Source organism: Asterias amurensis, chromosome 1, assembly GCF_032118995.1.
Source record: "Asterias amurensis chromosome 1, ASM3211899v1".
NCBI lineage: Eukaryota > Metazoa > Echinodermata > Asteroidea > Forcipulatida > Asteriidae > Asterias > Asterias amurensis.
Genome location: NC_092648.1, coordinates 24,406,251 through 24,423,849, shown reverse-complemented (window position 1 = coordinate 24,423,849; position 17,599 = coordinate 24,406,251). Strand labels below are relative to the sequence as shown.

The 17,599-nt window shown below is 40.3% G+C and overlaps 1 protein-coding gene across 1 annotated transcript; it reads right to left on the bottom strand.

Annotated features, from left to right (window-relative positions):
* Positions 1–7,053: 7,053 nt before the first annotated feature.
* On the bottom strand, positions 7,054–16,317 carry LOC139933859 (pancreatic triacylglycerol lipase-like). Its single transcript, XM_071928098.1, has 6 exons — positions 15,048–16,317; positions 9,809–9,905; positions 9,037–9,347; positions 8,218–8,455; positions 7,683–7,816; positions 7,054–7,536 (listed from the first exon to the last, which is right to left on the bottom strand). The coding sequence occupies exons 1-6, from the start codon at positions 15,228–15,230 to the stop codon at positions 7,246–7,248; spliced, it is 1,254 nt and encodes a 417-aa protein (XP_071784199.1). The 5' UTR covers positions 15,231–16,317; the 3' UTR covers positions 7,054–7,245.
* Between the last annotated feature and the right edge of the window lie 1,282 nt (positions 16,318–17,599).

Here is a 17,599-nt window from a genome sequence, read left to right as displayed (position 1 = left end):
ATTGTAAATCTAATATGTGCTTGTAAAACTAGCTACATTTTGTGGATTCCGAAGTACTTTCTCCATTGAACCACAATCTTCTTTTAGCGAGTCCCAGGCCCCCTCCTTGTCATTCTGTTTCCATCGGTTTACTCGCATGGTTTTATCTAATTGTGATAATTAGCGAGGCAAATCAACAATTCTTTTCACACGCACACAAGTTAGTTTGTATAACGCCTCCCGGTTTGAATAATGTATACCTACTCACAAGCACTACAACGGGGTATACCCCAAACAGATTCACACAAAGACTTCTGATTTTAACTTAAGTTTCACCATTTCGGTCTTTTTTTTTCTTTCTTTTTTCCACCTTCTTCTTCCCTTTTGTCATATACTGTTGGGCCTAATGGCTTCTATTCGGGGAGCAATTCAAATAGAAATAAAACAGAAAAAAGTCACAAAAGTTATCATAGTACAAAACTGATTTTTCTCCTTTACCAGAGGTTGGTTTAAATGGGGGGGGGGGGGGCGTTTAAATGACTCATGGGAAATTACTTACTCCCATCATCACTTAAGTATTTTTTTCTGCGTTCGGCCGTGGAACAACACCAAGTTGTATTATGAAACTCAAAAAGTGAGGCAAATAAGGGGAAATGTTTGATATACATTTGATGTAAGTTGAATTATTGTTTCTTGTTATTATCCTAATGTTTGCTTTAAAGACAAATCTGCAAATATATATATATGTACCCAAATATCTTTCTCATGGCACTCTATCTGTAGAACTGTTAATCAGAGACCTTAAGTTGCCTAAATTATTTATAGTGATACATACACCAAGCAAAACGCCGTCGCACACCAGAGTAGTAGCTTTCGATCCAATCCGGACCTTCTTCAGAGGCATAATACAAGTACAAACAAATACATATCCATTTATAGAAAAAGAGAGGGGGGAAGGGATTAAGGAAAGGATCCAGAAAGAGGCGGGAAAATAACAGCCAATCAAAGTTTCTATTTCAGAGACAATATTGGTGGCTATGAACCAATAGGAGTAAAGTGGCGAGGACAAAGGATGTTTAGAATGAAAGGATGGGTTTACTGGACCATAAAAGTGGTAAATGTATTGTTCGACAACAATGCAGGGAGACATGAAAGGGTAGGATTAGAGAGCAAGTTGCATCATGATGCAACTAACAATGGTCAATTAATAAGAATAGCAAGATCAAAGGTATGATGATTTTAAAAATAGTGTTGCGTTCCTCGCATGAGGCGAGTGTGCTGGCCTATCACATACGAGGAAGACAATAATAAAGTTGCAAGAGTCTGACTTTACTGACAACATGAACTGGTAATTTATTTACAGCTGAATCACTTATGACATTACAACATGTGATGTGGTATCGCAATAATGCCACAAGTGTTACTATTAGGTTTATTAGCCATTAATCATAAAAGGATTGGCATTGCTTCTTGTACACAGGCAATTGATCAAGCACAAAGTTCTGCGTCGTGTGCGGAGGGAGTGGTTTACTAGGTTGCAAACAAAGCTTTCACTGAATATGCATGAGTGGGAGAAGCGCTGGCCCTTGGACGATCCAGGGTCCGACATCAAAATGTGCTGACTGGACAGAGGGTCCTTGTGACGTATGTGGAAGTAAGAGCTAAGCAGTTCTAGATTATATCGAATCGAACATTGATCTCAAGTCAATACATTGATAAGTTATTGGGTCAAAAGAGGGCGCTAGTAAGGCACAGGGATCAATGCGAGGTTCGTAACAATAGGTATGAGGGACCTGTGGAAAAAAAGGGGGGGGGGTTACTTACATCAGATAGTTACAGTGATGAATTTATAAAAACAACTTTAAACAAGATTAATTTATACTTTATGTACAGAATATATACAACATATAAGTTCTTAGGCCGAAGTGAAGTGGAGGGTAATGAGAAGTTATTTAACACCAGTGTTTATGTTAAGTCCAAAGGGTTTGACTGTCTTGAGTTGGTGAATCCAGTGTGATTCTCTACTCTTGCGGTGTGTGTCATCACCATTGCAAGCTTCAATCACCAGAAGTTCAACATCACTGACACTATGATTGGGGCTGTTGAAGTGGATAGAGACTGTGTACGGTTTCTTAGTCTTCATGGAAGAGACATGATTCGCAAAGCGAAGACTAAGTTTGGTCTTAGTCTCTCCCACATATTGTAACCCACATCTCTTACATGATATGACATAGACTACATTAGACGTGCTATATTCAGAGTCGGTCTTGATGTTGTATGGAGAGCCAGTGGTATGACTCTTCACCTTAAGTGAGGGCTTAATGTGCAGACACGTTCTGCATTTGGAACGGGTACATTTGTGACAGCCCAGTATATCTGTCGGGGGTTGTGTTTGGACTGTACCTGGGGGCAGTTTGGCCCTGACTAGTATGTCACCAAGGTTCTTAGGGCGGCGGAATGCAACCATGGGAACCTCGGGGATTGCTGAGTGTAGCCTGCTGGAGGAGTGAAGTATAGGCATGTTATTATTGAGAATTGAGGGAAGTTTGGGTAGTTTGGGGTGGAAGGTGGTGACCAAAGCAACTCTATTGGTCGGAGCTTTTTTAGCTCCCGTGTTAGTCAACAGAGTATGACGAGGTACGTTGAGAGCCCTGTTGATAGCAAGTTGGACCCTACGTTCGCTTATAAATGTGGATACAAACAAAGCTCAGCAGAACTATTCATTCCTTTTTGCCTGTACCTTGGTCTATCCCTGGCCGATCAAGCTTAAAATCAGGCAACTTTCAACTCAACAATGTCTTTGAGCTACCGCTTTATTGCCTACTGTGTTAATTTGGCCAGCTGCACGTACCTCTGCACTACTCGTATAAATTGAATACAGCACAGCTATTTCACGCACTTGTCACTTCGTATGTCTTAAAACATGTGTGTTTGTGTGCTCTATTCGGTACAATCAGGTCACAAGAAAACCTAAAATAAAAGGTTTCCAAGTGGACAAATCTGAAGCCTACATTGGATGCTCCAAAGGGAAATTTGTGTACAAAGTACACACATCGTCAGCGTTTTCACGAAGTAGCACTCTACGTGCTTAAGGATTTTTTTACACATTATTATTTTTTTTACATTTCTATTGACAATGTACGAAGACCTACAATTCCATAATGTTTCGAAGCTCAGACAGCTTTACTTTTTTAATTAAGCTAATTAGTGTTTTCAATTTTGGCACAAACGTGGCATTTTTTGTTTTCACGGAGTAGCACCCGAACCTCTGTTACCGTTGTATGCATGGCACGCAAGATGTGAGCGCGCGCGCGCTGACCTAGTTTCAAAAATCAATACAAAATGCTGTGTTGTAGCATAGGCGAGTGCTACTTCGTGAAAACGCAAAAAGACATATTTTGCACTTTTTGGGTTTCACGAAGTAGCACGCATCTTCTCTTGTGTCTAGTTTCATAACTAATTATGCAAATGAGTCAAAATAAGATAAATTGATAAGTTCAAGTCATCAAGTATCTACATTGAGAAATTTAAATGGAAATACTTTGAAGTTTTGAAGGGAGGCGGGTTTCTAAAGAGTGTTCAACTTCAGAGGCCGTTTTCTCTGATTGTTGTTTTTTGCTGGTATAGCAGTGAGTGCTACTTCGTGAAACCGCTGACGACATGTATGGGAAAATGTTAAGTACATGGACAATAGGAAGGTTGAAAGACATTTCCTCGGGATGCATTTAGACCGTGAGTGTCTATACTGTCTAGTGAAACCGAGTGGGGAATTTAACCAACATGGATCCGGTTTATCTTACGGATTGGGTCCTTGCTGCGCTTTCGTGTACAAATTAGGACGTCGCTTCATAAGATGATCAAACAACACTCTTAAACAAGAATCGGAACTCAAAAAGCAATCATTGGTATACAGCTTGTTAAAACATGTGTGATTTATTTTTAAAATCGAGTGTTACTGGGTACAAAACGATGTGATACTTCTTGTGACAAATTAGAGGAACACGTTGCCTTGGATCGGACGAGTTGGTCTATTAAAAGCGTTTAAAACCGTTTGTTATGAAATGCTAGACGGTTGGAAAGATGTTTTAAAAGTAGAATATTATACTGATCCACACAAGTATCACCCAAAATTGCACGGTTTTCCTTTTACGTCGCGAACTATCACGGTCGGCCATTTATGGGAGTCAAAATGTTGACTCCCATAAATGACCGGCCGTGTCAGTCGACAAGGTAAAAAGAAATCCACGCAATTTCGAGGCATATTTGTGTAGATCATTGTAACCTACTTTTACAATATCTTTCTAACAATATGAAACTTTGCATGGTGGAGATAAGATATAGAAGAGTTTGCGGTAACACCATGTAATAATCTCTTAATGAGTTGGGGTGGTTCTGAAAAATACCGTTGGTTTAACTCGACGTTTCGATCAGTATGCTCTGACCGTCTTCTGGAGAATATGCATTTTATAACAAACGGTTACAGAACGCTCTTCAAAGACCAACTCGACCGTTGCAAGGCAACGTGTTGCTTAGTAAAATCTGTTAACCTGATTCCTATAATTCGAGATTGAATTTCTTTGAAAAATTTAGTTTTTACTTTTTGGACCCACAATGGTTTAGCCCCTGGATACACTTGTTCTTCATTCATTCCCCTCTACCTGGTTTACGATCATCGAGATTCTCAAAACGTCCTTGAGTCTCGTTCCCACTAAAGAAAGTTGGTGTTAGAGGGCGTATGCTACTTGTTTGTGGAATTCATTATACATTTTGCATCGTTATAATACAAGCTTAAAAGAAACCTTTAAAACTCAATTCAATACTGCCTATTATTGTCTTCTCTTTTGTTTAATGTTTTCTTGCGTCATACTCTTGAAGGTGCCATGATAACAACTGTCAGGAGGAGACAAATTCATGCATTACAAGTTTTGTTTTTAAATAACTTAGAAGTTAACAAAAACAAATTGACAGAGTGTAATTTGAATCAAAAATCTGCGGTTTATAGGCACTGGCGTTTAGTTATTGTCAAAGACCAGTATTCTCACTTGGTGTATCCAAACACATGCATTAAAACAAATCTGCCAAAATTTGACTCCATATTGATCATCGAAGTTGCACAAGAGAACAGTGAAAGAACAAATGCCATTGTTGCAAAAAATTGTGTGCTTTAAAATGCTTATTTAAATGCTTCAGGCCTGAACTCCTCTATTTTTGAGTGAGAAATAACTTCTTTCCCAAAAACTGTATCTTCAGAAGGGAGCCGTTTCTAAAAGAATCAACAGCTCTCCATTGCTCGTTACCGCGAGTAAGTTTTGTTGTTAACAATTATTTTGAGTAGTTACTAACTGTGTCCTGTGCCTTTAACGTGATGGTGTCTTATGGAAATCTGTACGCCGGGGATAGTTCCCCCACCGTACACTAAAGCCCGGTTCATACTTCCTGCGAATGCGAATGCGAAGCGACTTTTACGTAACTTTGACGTCACAACCCTCCTTTCGCAGCGATATTCGCAAGTGAGTTGAAAAAAGTTGAACTGCTGCGAACTATTCGTTGCGAATTTGTGACGTCAACATTCGTATCGCATTTGCAGGAAGTATGAACCGGGCTTAACGGAGGTAGATAATTAAAAAGAGGGCGCTTACAGAAGAAGTGTGTGCATAGTTTGCCGTATGAGTCCTCTGTTTACTACCAAATTTGCCCTCCATTTAAACACATATTCCCCCGATGATCGAGATGTAATTTAATCCAAGACCATCTACTCATATTAATGCAATTATGTTTGCGTTGTTAAACACACTATTTCACCCTTATCATTTATTTATTTAAAGTATACCAGACACTCCCACCCCCTTGTATAGGACAAATGCGCTTATTAAAGACTAAATATGTAAAGTAACAAGCCAATTAACATGCCGCTAAATATTGTCAAAGTTATATTATGTTAGAGTAAATAATATAGGCTAAGAGTTTGAAAGGGTGTCGGTTCCTTTTGTAGGTTTTTGAACATGACAGGAATCCCTAAACTCATGGTAGATGTATGTAATATAACTTACCTGTAGATGTTTCAGCTTCTTGTCTCGTCAAGTTCTTTAGAGAAAAAAGGTGAAAATCAGGGAGTGATGTTTTCAGGAGACTATCGTTATGACACTACTGGTAAATACGTTGTACAAATTAGAATGATGTTCGTCTCCCGAGACGAACATTACTTTTGTGACATTGTTTTACTCATTTCTCAGAAACTACAGCACCTCAGCAAGAATTATTTTAAGCGGGTATATTTTGACCATCATTATCTTCAAACTGTGTAAACAAAATGTAAACCTGCGGACATTATGTTTTGTGTCGTACAAAAAGTACACAAAACCTTTAAAGACACTGGACACTGTGGGTAATTGTCAAAGCCCAGTCTTCTGACTTGCTGTATCTCAACACATGTATAAAATAACAAACCTGTGAAAATTTGATCTCAATCGGTGGTCAAAGTTGCAAAATAACAATGAACGAAAAAAACACACTTGTCACACGAAGTTGTGTGCTTTCAGATGCTTGATTAATTTCGAGACCTCAATTTCAGAATCTGAGGTCTCGAAATCATTTCGTGGAAAATTACGTCTTTCTCCAAAACTACGTCACTTCAGAGGGAGCCGTTTCTCATAATGTTTTATACCATCAACCTCTCCCCATTACTCGTTAACAAGTTTTATGCTAATAATTATTTTGAATAGTTATGTCCACTGCCTTTAAAGGAACACGTTGCCTTGGATCGGACGAGTTGGTCTATGAAAAGCGTTTGAAACCGTTTGTTATGAAATGCATATGGTTAGAAAGATGCTGTAAAAGTAGAATACAATGATCCACACAAGTAGCACTCAACATTGTACGGTTTTCGTTTTACGTCGCGGACTAACACGGTCGGCCATTTATGGGAGTCAAGTTTTTGACCCCCATAAACGGCCGACCGTGTTTGTCGACGAGGTAACACGAAAACCACGCAATTTCGAGGCATATTTGTGTAGGTCATTGTATTCTACTTTTACAACATCTTTCTAACCATACCGATTTTATAACAAACGGTTATAGAACGCTTTTCAAAGACCAACTCGACCGATCCAAGGCAACGTGTTCCTTTAAACAATGTGTATCAAATTTGCAGAATAATAGAAACGTTTACGATGGCTGATCAAACAAAGATACTCAACCGAGTTCTGAGTAGGTCTCTATACGAGAAAATAGACAACTAATATATCAAAACGTAACCTATCCAAACGTCTACATAAGGAAGCGGTATCCGCAGTTGTTGGAATTCATCCTGATGAAGAATCTTCCAGAGCCGTCTCCTTTCTCTGCATGGATGCCCATCCGGGGGCATGTCCCGCTGCAACGGGGCGGCCACATCCGAGTCAGGGTGGCGAAGGAACAGGTTCGGCCGGGCTGAATGTAGAAGTTCTTCATGCTGGATAAGTAGTAGTCAATTGCTCGCATGTGACTGCAGTGGGGGATCCAAGGACAGCCTGGTTGCGCTAGGGCGCCATGGTTAGGATAAAAGTCTTGGTGACCCACCTGTGTCAGAGGTATTCATTCATATCATTAATTTAACACAAAGATTGGGTGCACAATATGCCAATTTACTTTTTAATTAGGGGTTCCAGCTTCAGCCGAACACATCTTCTTTTGAGGCTATTTTTTCGGGCTAAACAAAAACTTACCGGTTCATAAAGTCCGAACAGATGGAGTGGTCCATCCGTATGGATGACATCAACAAAGTCAGCGTCAGTTCTATCCAAATGGCAATCTGAAGTGCCGAGGTACTCCCTGAAACCAGGTCTCGCAGGGTCGAGGCCTGTATAGGGTAAACTCACAATTATAAAGAGCCAAATAATAATTGCTATGTGTAAAATTTTTGGTTGGCCGATCAATTTGACCCGAAATTAAAAAAGAAAAGAAAACAAAAAGGCACAAAATAGTTCTCACCATAGATAATCATATCAACTTCGTTCCCATCGGTGTACAACCTTGCCTAGCCATGTTTTTTTCTTTCCCAGATTGCTTTGCCCGATCGTAACCCACTGGAAGTGTGATTTGAAAGTATCGAAATATATTGAATGTTTTAATAGTTTTTATCATCAATCCATAATGTGTTAGTACGCAAAACGCGCGAGGTGCCGGGCTGGGGTTGCCTGTCCGATTCAGCTAAAACAATCGCGATCTCAGCTAGATTTTAACTCAAGTCTAGCTGTATACCTGAAATACGCCCGATCTGTCCGTTTAAGAACATGCCAGTGTACCCTGCCAGATGGGCACCAAGGCTGTGCCCCAACATGTGGACGTCTTCGTACTGTAAACCTCGATGCTCGTGCAACTCCTCCAGCAGTAAGGCAAGTTCCTTTGCAACCAGTACGATATCCATCACACTCTTTTGATAAGTAAGTAAGTCCCATCGGAACGATGGCCAACTCACCATGATGATGTTGTAGTTGCCCTGTATAATGTGACAGTATTGTTTTATTAGTGTTATAAGATTTGGCCTGCTGGCGTATTTTTGCCCCAGATGAGATGAGGCCACTTAGCATGCGCCCATTAAATGGTAAGTGGCCTCATCTGTCCTGGGCAAAAAAATACGCGGCCTGCCGTATGTAATACGAAGTGTGACTGATGCAATCCTCAATATCCCCACCCCGGATTTACGCACATATTATCGTCAATACTCGTTACGAGCACGTTAGACGTGGAATGAGATGCACTTTGGTTAAGCTATAAATGATCAAGTTTGATCGCTAGCTAGGCCAGCATGCACCCCAATCAACAGTAAGCGCTTGAGCAATGGAGTGCGAAAGGGTATTTGTATATAGTGCGTATTGGCGACCCGAAACCAGAAACTGTTTAGTCATCGGTCGAGCGTTTTCGCGTTTAAACCGCGATAGAGAGGCTGTTCAAACCAAACGGTAACCGACTCGTTTCTCGGTTGGGCTTGGTTGGGGTCGCCAAAACGCACTTCATACATCACTCGAACAACCAATGAGAACGCTGCGGAGGGTATCTAGACACAAAAGTTATACATACCAATTTCATGAACGAATGACAGAGTGACATGAAGTATCCGTTCCAAACGCTTGTTCGCCAGCCATGGATTATAACAATTGTTTTCTTGTAGCTGTGGAAACCATCGAATGTGTTGGGGTCGTCCCAGGTTAACTGTTGTTGGTAATAACTGCAGCGTCTGTCACTATTATCCTGACGGGTGAACAGGTAGAACTCGTTGTTTATGTCTGACAGGTGAGCTGGCTTCAACTTATTGGACCAACAAGACAAGCTGGTATCAAAGCAGAAGCGGCCATCGGTATCGCGGACGCCCTGACTGTTATAACATGTGGCTAGAAATGTATCATAATAAAGAAAGAACATTAAGTAGTGCGAATCACAATGTTATTTCTTCTAATGAAACATGACTCAATTGAATCAAAGGAGTCAGGTATGATGAGGGGCATGATATCACGCAATGTCTTCATGATGAGGGGCATAATGAGAAATGGGCAAAATGAAAATCGTATAACTGATCGAAGAAAAACAAATAAGAATCGCAAAAAAATAAAAAATAAATAAGTCTAAGTCCGAGAGCTTTTTGATGGCGTGCTTCTTATCCAATATGGCGTAGGTTACAGATTTATTTAGTATAGATATTCCACATCCTTGCATACATGAAGAACGCCCTTCTCAGAACACATGGCGAGTTCTATCCCGGATTATAAGATTGTGGAGTTAGAATTTCAAATTAGCAAAATTCCTCACAGTTATTATATGAGTAATTATTTGGAAATACATTTCACTGTCTTACTCTGGTAGGATTCGTTGACCATGAGTAGGAGTACCAGCGACCCAATCAGGATACGTGTTAGTTCAATCATCTTGTCCAGCCTTGCTACCAGTAAAACCTGGAACAAAACATGACAAAATAGTTTAATATGTCTGCATAATTGAAGCAGTGAAGTGCCTCAAAATCACGACATCACATTAGCCTAAACAACAAAAACAACAACAACAACAGCAACAAAAACAACAACAAAAACAACAAAAAACAGCAGCAGCAGCAGCAGCAGCAGCAGCAGCAGCAGCAGCAGCAGCAGCAACATTTATTTCATACTGACTCAGTAATTATACAGATATGTCGATGATTACAGGTAATTAATTAAACAATAAGTTGGATTATTGAAGCTTAGTAACGAAGCATATTGAAGGTTCAGCCCTATTGTAGAGTGGCATGGACGAATGGTTTAGAACTTCGCCTTAAAGTTCTGGTGGTTAGGATCATCGGAGTGACGGTTCACATCCCGGTCGTGATGGTCGTGAACTTTTGTCCTTGAGCAAAACGATTTATTATTCTTCACCCATCAGGGGTATAAATGGGTACCTGATAAGGTAGAGGTTGATATTGTGTACGAAAAAGCACCTGGAGCAACACGGCAGCTCAGGGCTTTCAGGAAGCTGAGAAGAATTAAAGGGAAGTTACTGGCCAAAATGACCAGGGCACAAGTAAAGTGCATTATTATGAAATGCGCTATATAGTTATTACTATTATTACTATTACTTACACAGGCTGAAGAACTAAGTGCACATTAAAAACCAAGTATTTCTGTCCATTAACAAACGACAAATGAAGACTGGTGATGTGCTCTTTGCTTCATAGAAACATTTTTGAGGAAAGTAAGGGATCTTCAAAGGTCTGCTTCTTTCCATTCACTGTAAGCCGCGCCACTTTACGCAAGATGGCTCCACTGATTACAAGACGGCCATAGGAATTACATCTAGCTTGATTTATGCAAAAACGGCTTTAACATGAGGATGTGATAAGTATTAACATTCAAAGGAAAAATACAATCTGATCTAAGACATCATAGACAAAATTGCATGTCTATAAGAGCTTTTCGATGGCGCGCTTTTTATCCAAGATGGCGTAGTTCAATTTATACATACATCCTTGCATACATGTATTTCAACGTCCGGTTTCGGCCGAAAGTAGAGGTGATTGTAAAGTTTGTATTATGCATGCATCAAGAGCTTTCATGGTGCAAATATTTTGTAGGTCTATCGTTTATTGTTCTCTATATATAAATATATATACATATTTGTTAAAGACATTGGACACTTTGGTAATTGTCTAAGATCAGTCTTCTCACTTGGTGTATCTCAACATATGCATAAAATAACAAACCTGTACAAGTTTGAGCTCAATCGATCGTCGAAGTTGCGAGATATTAATGAAAGAAAAAACACCCTTGTCACACGAAGTTGTGTGCTTTCAGATGCTTAATTCAGACACCTCAAGTTCTAAATCTGGGGTCTCGAAATCAAATTCGTGGAAAATTACTTCTTTCTCGAAACTATGTTAATGCAGATGGAGCCGTTTCTGACAATGTTTTAAACTATCAACAGCTCCCCATTACTTGTTACCAATTAAGGTTTTATATTAATAATTATAATGAGTAAATACCAATAGTGTCCACTGCCTTTAAACTTTATGTTATGACGTCTTCGATGACCTCATCATTACCAGAAAAAGTAGCATTTTCATTATAAGGTCTAAGAACACGTAAAACTTAAAGTCTGTTTCACAACATTTCAAAAGTTTCAGGGAGAATAAGAAAACATTACATCATAAAAAGTGTTTCGATGAAGGAAGTTATATGGTTATGGTTTTGGTGCGATCAGAAATTAAAAGTAGTCCTATACATCTTGCCATATTGGCATGTTGCCCCGAGCCGGAACGAGCATGTTTGTGTGCTTTACATGGTGTTTCCTTAACAAATATCTTATTGAGCGAAGTCTACACAGAAAAGTTCTTTGACTTGAGGAAATGAAAATATACATTTTGCCTGGTTGGAAATTTATCGAGGGTATCGAGAGATTGCATGGTGAAACAGAACGTCAATAACAACGGAGGGACAAAAAGTACGTGTTATCACTATACGAACAATACGCTTTCTGTTTTGCGAAGAAGACTTTTGTAAAGGAAACACCATACGGCCTAGATACAAAGCACACAAAAATGCTCTCTCTGAATAAGTCCAGTAAGCCGTCCGCCATACCGTGGTGGTCTGAGAAACGAACTCTCTCTAAGACATCTGTCTAGAGCAGCTGTCTTTAGCTCATGCAAACTTATTTTCAGTGCACGAATGTTGTAGGTCAATCTGGCTTTCGGTCTTCCTCTTTGCGCACGACATGCTACCCCGGGGTTTTGCAGCAAACAAACCCGACCCCAAAGCTCCCAGACACGAAACAGACAAAATTGACGCTCGTCATTTTGGAAAAAGTCTGAGACAACAACAGACAAAAATAGTGGAGAAAAGGGGAACCAAAAATAAACCAAACCAGCGCCTCCTGTGAGTTTAAAAGAGGAAAAAGAGATAGGCGCATTAGACGCTCATCAGTGTGCTCCAAGGGTGAGAGAGAAAAATAAAATATGGACAAAATTAACACTACATATATCTTGGTATAAAATCTGCACTCACCCCAAAAGTTCGAAAACAGTGTAAATAAGTTCAAGTAAAGATCTTTAATGGTCTTCAAATAGACAGACCTCACCACTGCCATGCCAATAACGGCCCGCGAAAAAACGGATCTTGGTGCTAATTTTCGTACAATGTTTCTGATCGTCTTGATATTTTCGTGGTCCTTTTCTATTGCATTTATTTAATGGCTGTGATTTTGGGCACCATTTTGTTACGACAGAAACTTGACGAGAATGTCGGCATTGTCGGAGCACCGAAAGAGTGCGTCCTTTTACGGCGTCTTTTGGTGGAAGTGTTGTTGTTGCTTATGCTAAGAGTCCACTGGGCCAGCGCCAGTTGGCGCCAATGCAATTTACTGTGGCGCCTAGTGTCGCCAATAAGGTGCATAGTGGCGGGTAGTGGCTCAAAATGCCTCCCAACTGGCTCGTGGCGGCCCGTTGCGGCACCAAATTTGAATGTGGCGGCAAGAAAATTTTAAAATGTTTGAAATTTTCGTCGCGCCACTTGCATCGAGCAATCAGCGTCAAGTGGCACCAAATGGCGCGAACATATCGCCCTTTGGCGCAAACAATCCGCCTATTGGAATCCACTGGAATGTAATGGCGCGCGCCAAGTTGCGCCAATGACATATCAAAATTGTAAATATTTAGTAGAGATGTTGTTCATACAGCAGCTGAGGAGGGTCTGAACCAGGTAGCCGATGGGCGGTATTATAGTCGGCAAGTAGCGCCAAGCGGCGGCAAGTTCAAACCAATTTGGCGACCTTTGGCACAAACTAATCACTAAGTGGCGCAAAGTAGCCGTCTATTGGCGCGAATGGCGCCAACAGGGTGAATTTTGGAATCAAATGGCCGTGTAATTACGCGAACTGGCGCACACTGGCGCAACATTTTGGAGCAAGCCGGGTGGCAATTGGCGCACGCCATTTGCAACCCAGTTTATTTCACTTGGCGACACATGCCGAGCGGACATTAATTCGGCGCCACAGCGAGCCACTAAGCGCCAATCACATAATCTTTGGCGCGAACTGGCACCAACTGGCGCTGGTCCAGTGGACTCCTAGCATTGTGAAGTATTTGTTCAAGCATAGAGCAAGGGTTCAAGGCTTTCAAAGTAATGACGTTAACACATGGAACAAGCAGACCAAGTCTTGTGTAGAATGAACAATTCATTTTAAAAACATCAGTAGTCCAACCCTGGTTCCTGCCTTCAAATCTGGCAGTACTGCATACTTGTACTTTTTGCATTTCCAAACCATCCTTTCCTACAAAATTGGTTATTCAAAGAGTCAACCCTTCATAAAGAGGGGGGGGGGGTGTAATACTTCAACCTTCTACTCGGTACCAGTCTCGCGTCCAGGAAGTGTTTGTATGAAAATACAAGGCCAAGTTCTGATTGTAACTTCCTCAGGAAGATGATGGGGGAAATCTCTTCATGTGCAACAACACCATACTGGAAAAACGACAGAGGAAAAAGAAGAGGTCCCCAGATCGCTGGTTATAGTTCAAACTAATCCATAAAACAAAAGAGGACAATGGCCGAACGATTAAAGGGTTCAGGTTGGAAAATGTGAGCAAATCCCGTGGGAGCTGTTAACAAAATGTTAGGACTAGCAAAAGAAGGACATTGGAGGCATATTTACACTCCATACCCTACTCACATAATGCCTATTTGTGGGGTACCTCAACAAAGCGAACATTGGTATCCCACAAGTAAATTGAAAGTGGACAATACCCCACAAGGGATTTCTAAAGAAAAATGACAGAAGAAGGACAGGGTACCTCTATACACCTCTCTTAATATTTTTGCATGCGTGGAAGTGTCGTGGCCGAGCGAATACGTTCAAACTCTGGTGTTTCTGATCAGCAGAGTATGGGTTCGAATCCGCAGTCGTGACACTTGTTTGCTTAAGCAAGACACTTAACCATTGCTTCGTCTTTCGGATGGGACGTAAAGCCGTTGGTCCCGTGTGTTGCGTAACGCATATAAAAGACCCAGTACACTTAGCGAAAAGAGAAAGGGTTCGCCCCGGTTCCTGGCTAAGGCTGCTTGTGAGTCTAGCTAGTGTTCCTCACCATGCCAAGGGTTGGAGTATTCATTCAGAAGGGATCGATGAAACTTACAAAACTCCTTGATTGTTGATTTAATTGATTTAATTAATTTGTTCGACTCTCGGTTATTACAATTTCATACGTTCGGACGAGTTATGATGAACAAAAAGCAAACACAGACAATTTTGTTAACGAAAATCAGAACAACCATATTTTAGACAGTATACTCATTTAAATTAAGTAAAGCTACACAAATTTAATCAATTACAATCCAAGTTGTAAAACAGAGTCCCATAATCTTTTATGAAAGCTCATCATATGTTTATGAGAAACTGCGTCAAAGAAAGTCAACTATCTTGCCTAACACAAAAGTGGCAAGCAAGTACTATGTTCACTACGCCAAGCTGTAATTGGAACATATGGATGTTAACATTACAAAGGCAAGCCAATTTATTTTAAGACAATGACAAGTGAAATAACTCCATTTATGATTTAGCTAATAAAGCAATAAACTCACCAGATCCACAACCAACTCCACAACCTTACCAAGTTGCACGAAGTACCAGTGGGAAATGAAGGCCCCCTGTGAGCAAACTGCAACCAAACTCAATGGATACCACTCCGCACTGTTATCAGAAATAGGCCTAGAAGGAACGCACTCTGTTCTCATATTATAGTTCCATACGTCACAACACCTCATATACCGAAAATAATGCGCAAGACTAAAAAAAAAAAAAGTTTGTTTTGTTGATCTTAGGAGTGGAGCTAAATATAATTACATGTAGGCAACAAGTATTTCTTTAATTGTAGTTTAGTGACTATATACTAGCTAAAACCAGGGTAAAATAGAATAATCAAACTTTGAATGGAACTACAAAATTGTCGAATGGACACCAAAGTACGAGAGTGTGATTAGTCTGAACAACTACGTCATTGTATATTACAACGGGCTGAATATATTTTTAAAGGAATTTCAAGCGAAGTTGGCGTTTGCTATGCTTTGCGTAGGGCAATATCAGGTGTTCTGATGTAAGGTGTCTTTTAATTTGGCATTTTGGACCCGATTTGTGGTTTTTGAATAAAATAAACCTTAACAAAATTGCAAACTGTGAAAGTTGGCTAATAAAGAAATAAATCAGTTTGTTTAGGTTAGTTTTTTTTTATAAGTCAACACTCACAATTTGTTAAATCTTATCCTTTGCACTTTGGCTTAAACCCTATTTTTGCTAAAAGGCGTACAATTTAGGATTCTAGACAGGATTGCTCAATAACTGACTCGTACAATTGTAGTTGTTACTATTTCGCATTCCTTTTTTAAATCACTGTTAGTGCCAAATAAAACCACGTAGTAAAATAATTTCATCCTTCTTAAAAGTCGTGTTCTAAGAAGAATAATTTCAATGGGGGTGGGGGGGGGACTTGATGGCAGCAGACTTACCAGCGGAAATGTGAACATGTCCAGCGACGTAAACATAGAACGTTTCGCAAATTCTCTGTACACGCGTCTTAGCCGTGAAATAAGGTGCATGCTGGTCTAGCTAGCTATCAAGCTTGGTCCCTATCTAGACCAGCATGTACCTCATTGCGCAATGGGTATTTCGACGGGTATATGACAATTATTTTGGTCTGCTGCCACCTAGCGTTGAACAGACAGATCGTAAAATTGTTGACTTGTTGAATTTTCGATTTCCAAGTCGATTATAAAGTGTATCACGGTCAAAAATTTGACATAATTTTCGCTATGCTTGATCTTTTAAAAATGTCATGGACAGATCTATAATAATGATAACGTTTCCTTTACTGATAACATTTACTTGTGTATAATGGCATGCAGATTCATTCGCACCTGTAGTTTCTGTTTTAATGTAAACTAGTATTATGTCCGTAGGTAAAAGAGTGAACAATTTCACTCTCTTCCGAGTTGTGTCAGTTTCGCTTTTTTTAAAGGTGAAATCTGCACCACTCCTCTTCGATGAAGTGGTATGAATTGCTCTCTAAATGGTGTTAAAAGTACCCGTTGTTCACTCTAAAAATATTTGTATGTCATTATGGCTTTTTGCAACGGTGGTATGGCGGACAAAACGAGTAGTTTTCACTTTTACATTGAGAGAGATGGTAAAGACGCAATCCCACTATAGGTCACGCCCACCCCCTTTATTTAAACTGACTCATCCACCGTTTACCAGAAGCAAATAGGGCAATGTATTTGTTTTTTGATGAATTTGCCCATCATTGCCTATTTCTCAATTTTCACTTAATTGCTGAACTTTATTTAACCCAAAAAAATTCACCCACATTAATGTAATAAGTGTGCGTCCTAACAAACTTTATTTCAATCCTCTAATATAATTAAATTCTCAGTAAAATACCATCACCAAAATAAGCTCAATGTACTTTAGAGGATAATTAAATTTGGTAGTAAGGGCAGAGGCAAAGTGTAGGCATACTTGGGTTTTTCTTCCTCTTTTTGTTGTTGTTAATAACCCATCCAAACGTCTCCTAGACAATGTATGCACACCCGCAGTTGCTTGATGTCATCGTGATGCGAAAACTTCCAGAGCCGTCTCCTTTCTCAGCATGGATGCCCATCCGGGGACATGTACCGCTGCACGTCGTCCCGCTGCACGCTTCAGTGACGAAGGAACAGGTTTGGCCGGGCTGAATGTCGAAGTTCTTTATGCTGGATAAGTAGAAGTCATATGCCCGCATGTGACTGCAAGCGACCTTCCACAAACACTTTGGTTGCATAAAGGTTCCTTTGTTCGGATAAAAGTCTTGGTGACCCAACTGTAAAAAGAAGGAACATTGATTAGAGGTTCGGTCACACAAGCCCCGACAACAAGAACGAAAACGAGAACGATAAAAATGCACGCCCTCGATTGGTTGAATGAGCGTGGACGTATTCTGCGTGGAGCATTTCAACCAATCGAATGCTTGCATTTTTATCGGTTTCGTTCTCGTTGAGTGGGGTTGTGGCGGGACATCTGTCCCCCTGGAGATCAGTGCCGGGTACCAGGGAATTCTGTCTGCCGGAAATTCAGTCCTCCTCATTGGAAATTAACGTAGGGG

What these genes read in the sequence shown, in the direction of transcription:
- LOC139933859 (XM_071928098.1), bottom strand. Translation starts at nt 15,230, where the DNA reads ATGAGGTGTTGTGACGTATGGAACTATAATATGAGAACAGAGTGCGTT. An exon ending in TGGAGTTGGTTGTGGATCTG is followed by an intron (nt 9,906 to 15,047) that starts GTGAGTTTATTG and finishes GTTTTGTTCCAG; the next exon opens with GTTTTACTGGTAGCAAGGCT. An exon ending in ACAGATCGGGCGTATTTCAG is followed by an intron (nt 7,817 to 8,217) that starts GTATACAGCTAG and finishes TACCCTATACAG; the next exon opens with GCCTCGACCCTGCGAGACCT.